The 839-nt window shown below is 39.7% G+C and overlaps 1 protein-coding gene across 1 annotated transcript in view; it reads right to left on the bottom strand.

The window, feature by feature from the left end:
* Window positions 1-35: 35 nt before the first annotated feature.
* The window catches only part of LOC109971040 (unconventional myosin-XVIIIa-like), a 233547-nt gene continuing 232743 nt past the window's right edge, over window positions 36-839 (bottom strand). Inside the window, 1 exon segment of the mRNA XM_020619059.1 lies at window positions 36-347. Within this exon segment, the coding sequence (XP_020474715.1) occupies window positions 281-347 (67 nt within the window). The 3' untranslated portion in view covers window positions 36-280.

Genomic DNA, 839 nt, shown 5'->3' with positions numbered 1-839 from the left:
TTTGTTAGGGTGATTTTTATTTTATACTTTTAAGAAACTCTGTGTTAGGAACACCTATATTATTTGAACATATATGTTATCTTAGAGGATTGTGGTTGTATCCAATTGATCACAAATGTGGACAATTCTGCATACAGGACAAACATTTGAAAGACAGTGGGTTAAAGAGAGTGGAAGCTGACAGCAAGGACTATGATGTAGTGTCTTAAGAATTGCTGTCACTATTGTCATCTTTTATGTTGTTGCCATATCTGTAAGAGTACTGGGTCACCCCACTTTCTTATTTTTCTTCTTCCTGATCCTCTTCATCAGCTCTGTTGAAGCAGTAGGATTTTTTGCCAGTGGGGCTGGAACACAAAAGAACAAGTAGATGTTAATGTTACCCCAAAAAAGTGACCAGAGAGCGTAGAAGCTAAGAGAGCTCAATACTTGACAATGTAACAAAACAAATAAATTTAGAGATCATCATAACCACTCTGTCAACAACAGATTCAGAAAAGAGGTTCCACAAAAATTAAAGGTAAAGGTCACAGTGGCCTCACATTTGTCCCATTCTTGTCAACTTGACTGACAAACATATACAGCTGCAAGTCCGTGCAGATTCTCAGTCATCCAGATCATAGTAAGCTGAAAAATGTAGAAAAAAATCAACTGGACTTGGTTTTAGGTTGAAGATGTTTCACCTCTCATCCAAGAGGTTTCATCAGTTCTGCCCGACTGGCGTTGAGCTGAAGATACTGTATTTGTTCACTTGCATCCCCACCACAGAGGCTGTCAGGGCGGTGAAGAAGAGACTGCTGAAGGCTGACACGCTAAACAACAGGAATAGCCTCACCCCA

The sequence above is a fragment of the Monopterus albus genome, unplaced genomic scaffold, assembly GCF_001952655.1.
Source record: "Monopterus albus unplaced genomic scaffold, M_albus_1.0 scaffold214.1, whole genome shotgun sequence".
NCBI lineage: Eukaryota > Metazoa > Chordata > Actinopteri > Synbranchiformes > Synbranchidae > Monopterus > Monopterus albus.
The sequence above is the reverse complement of the archived record's forward strand: the minus strand, read 5'-3'. Positions and strand labels throughout refer to the sequence as shown.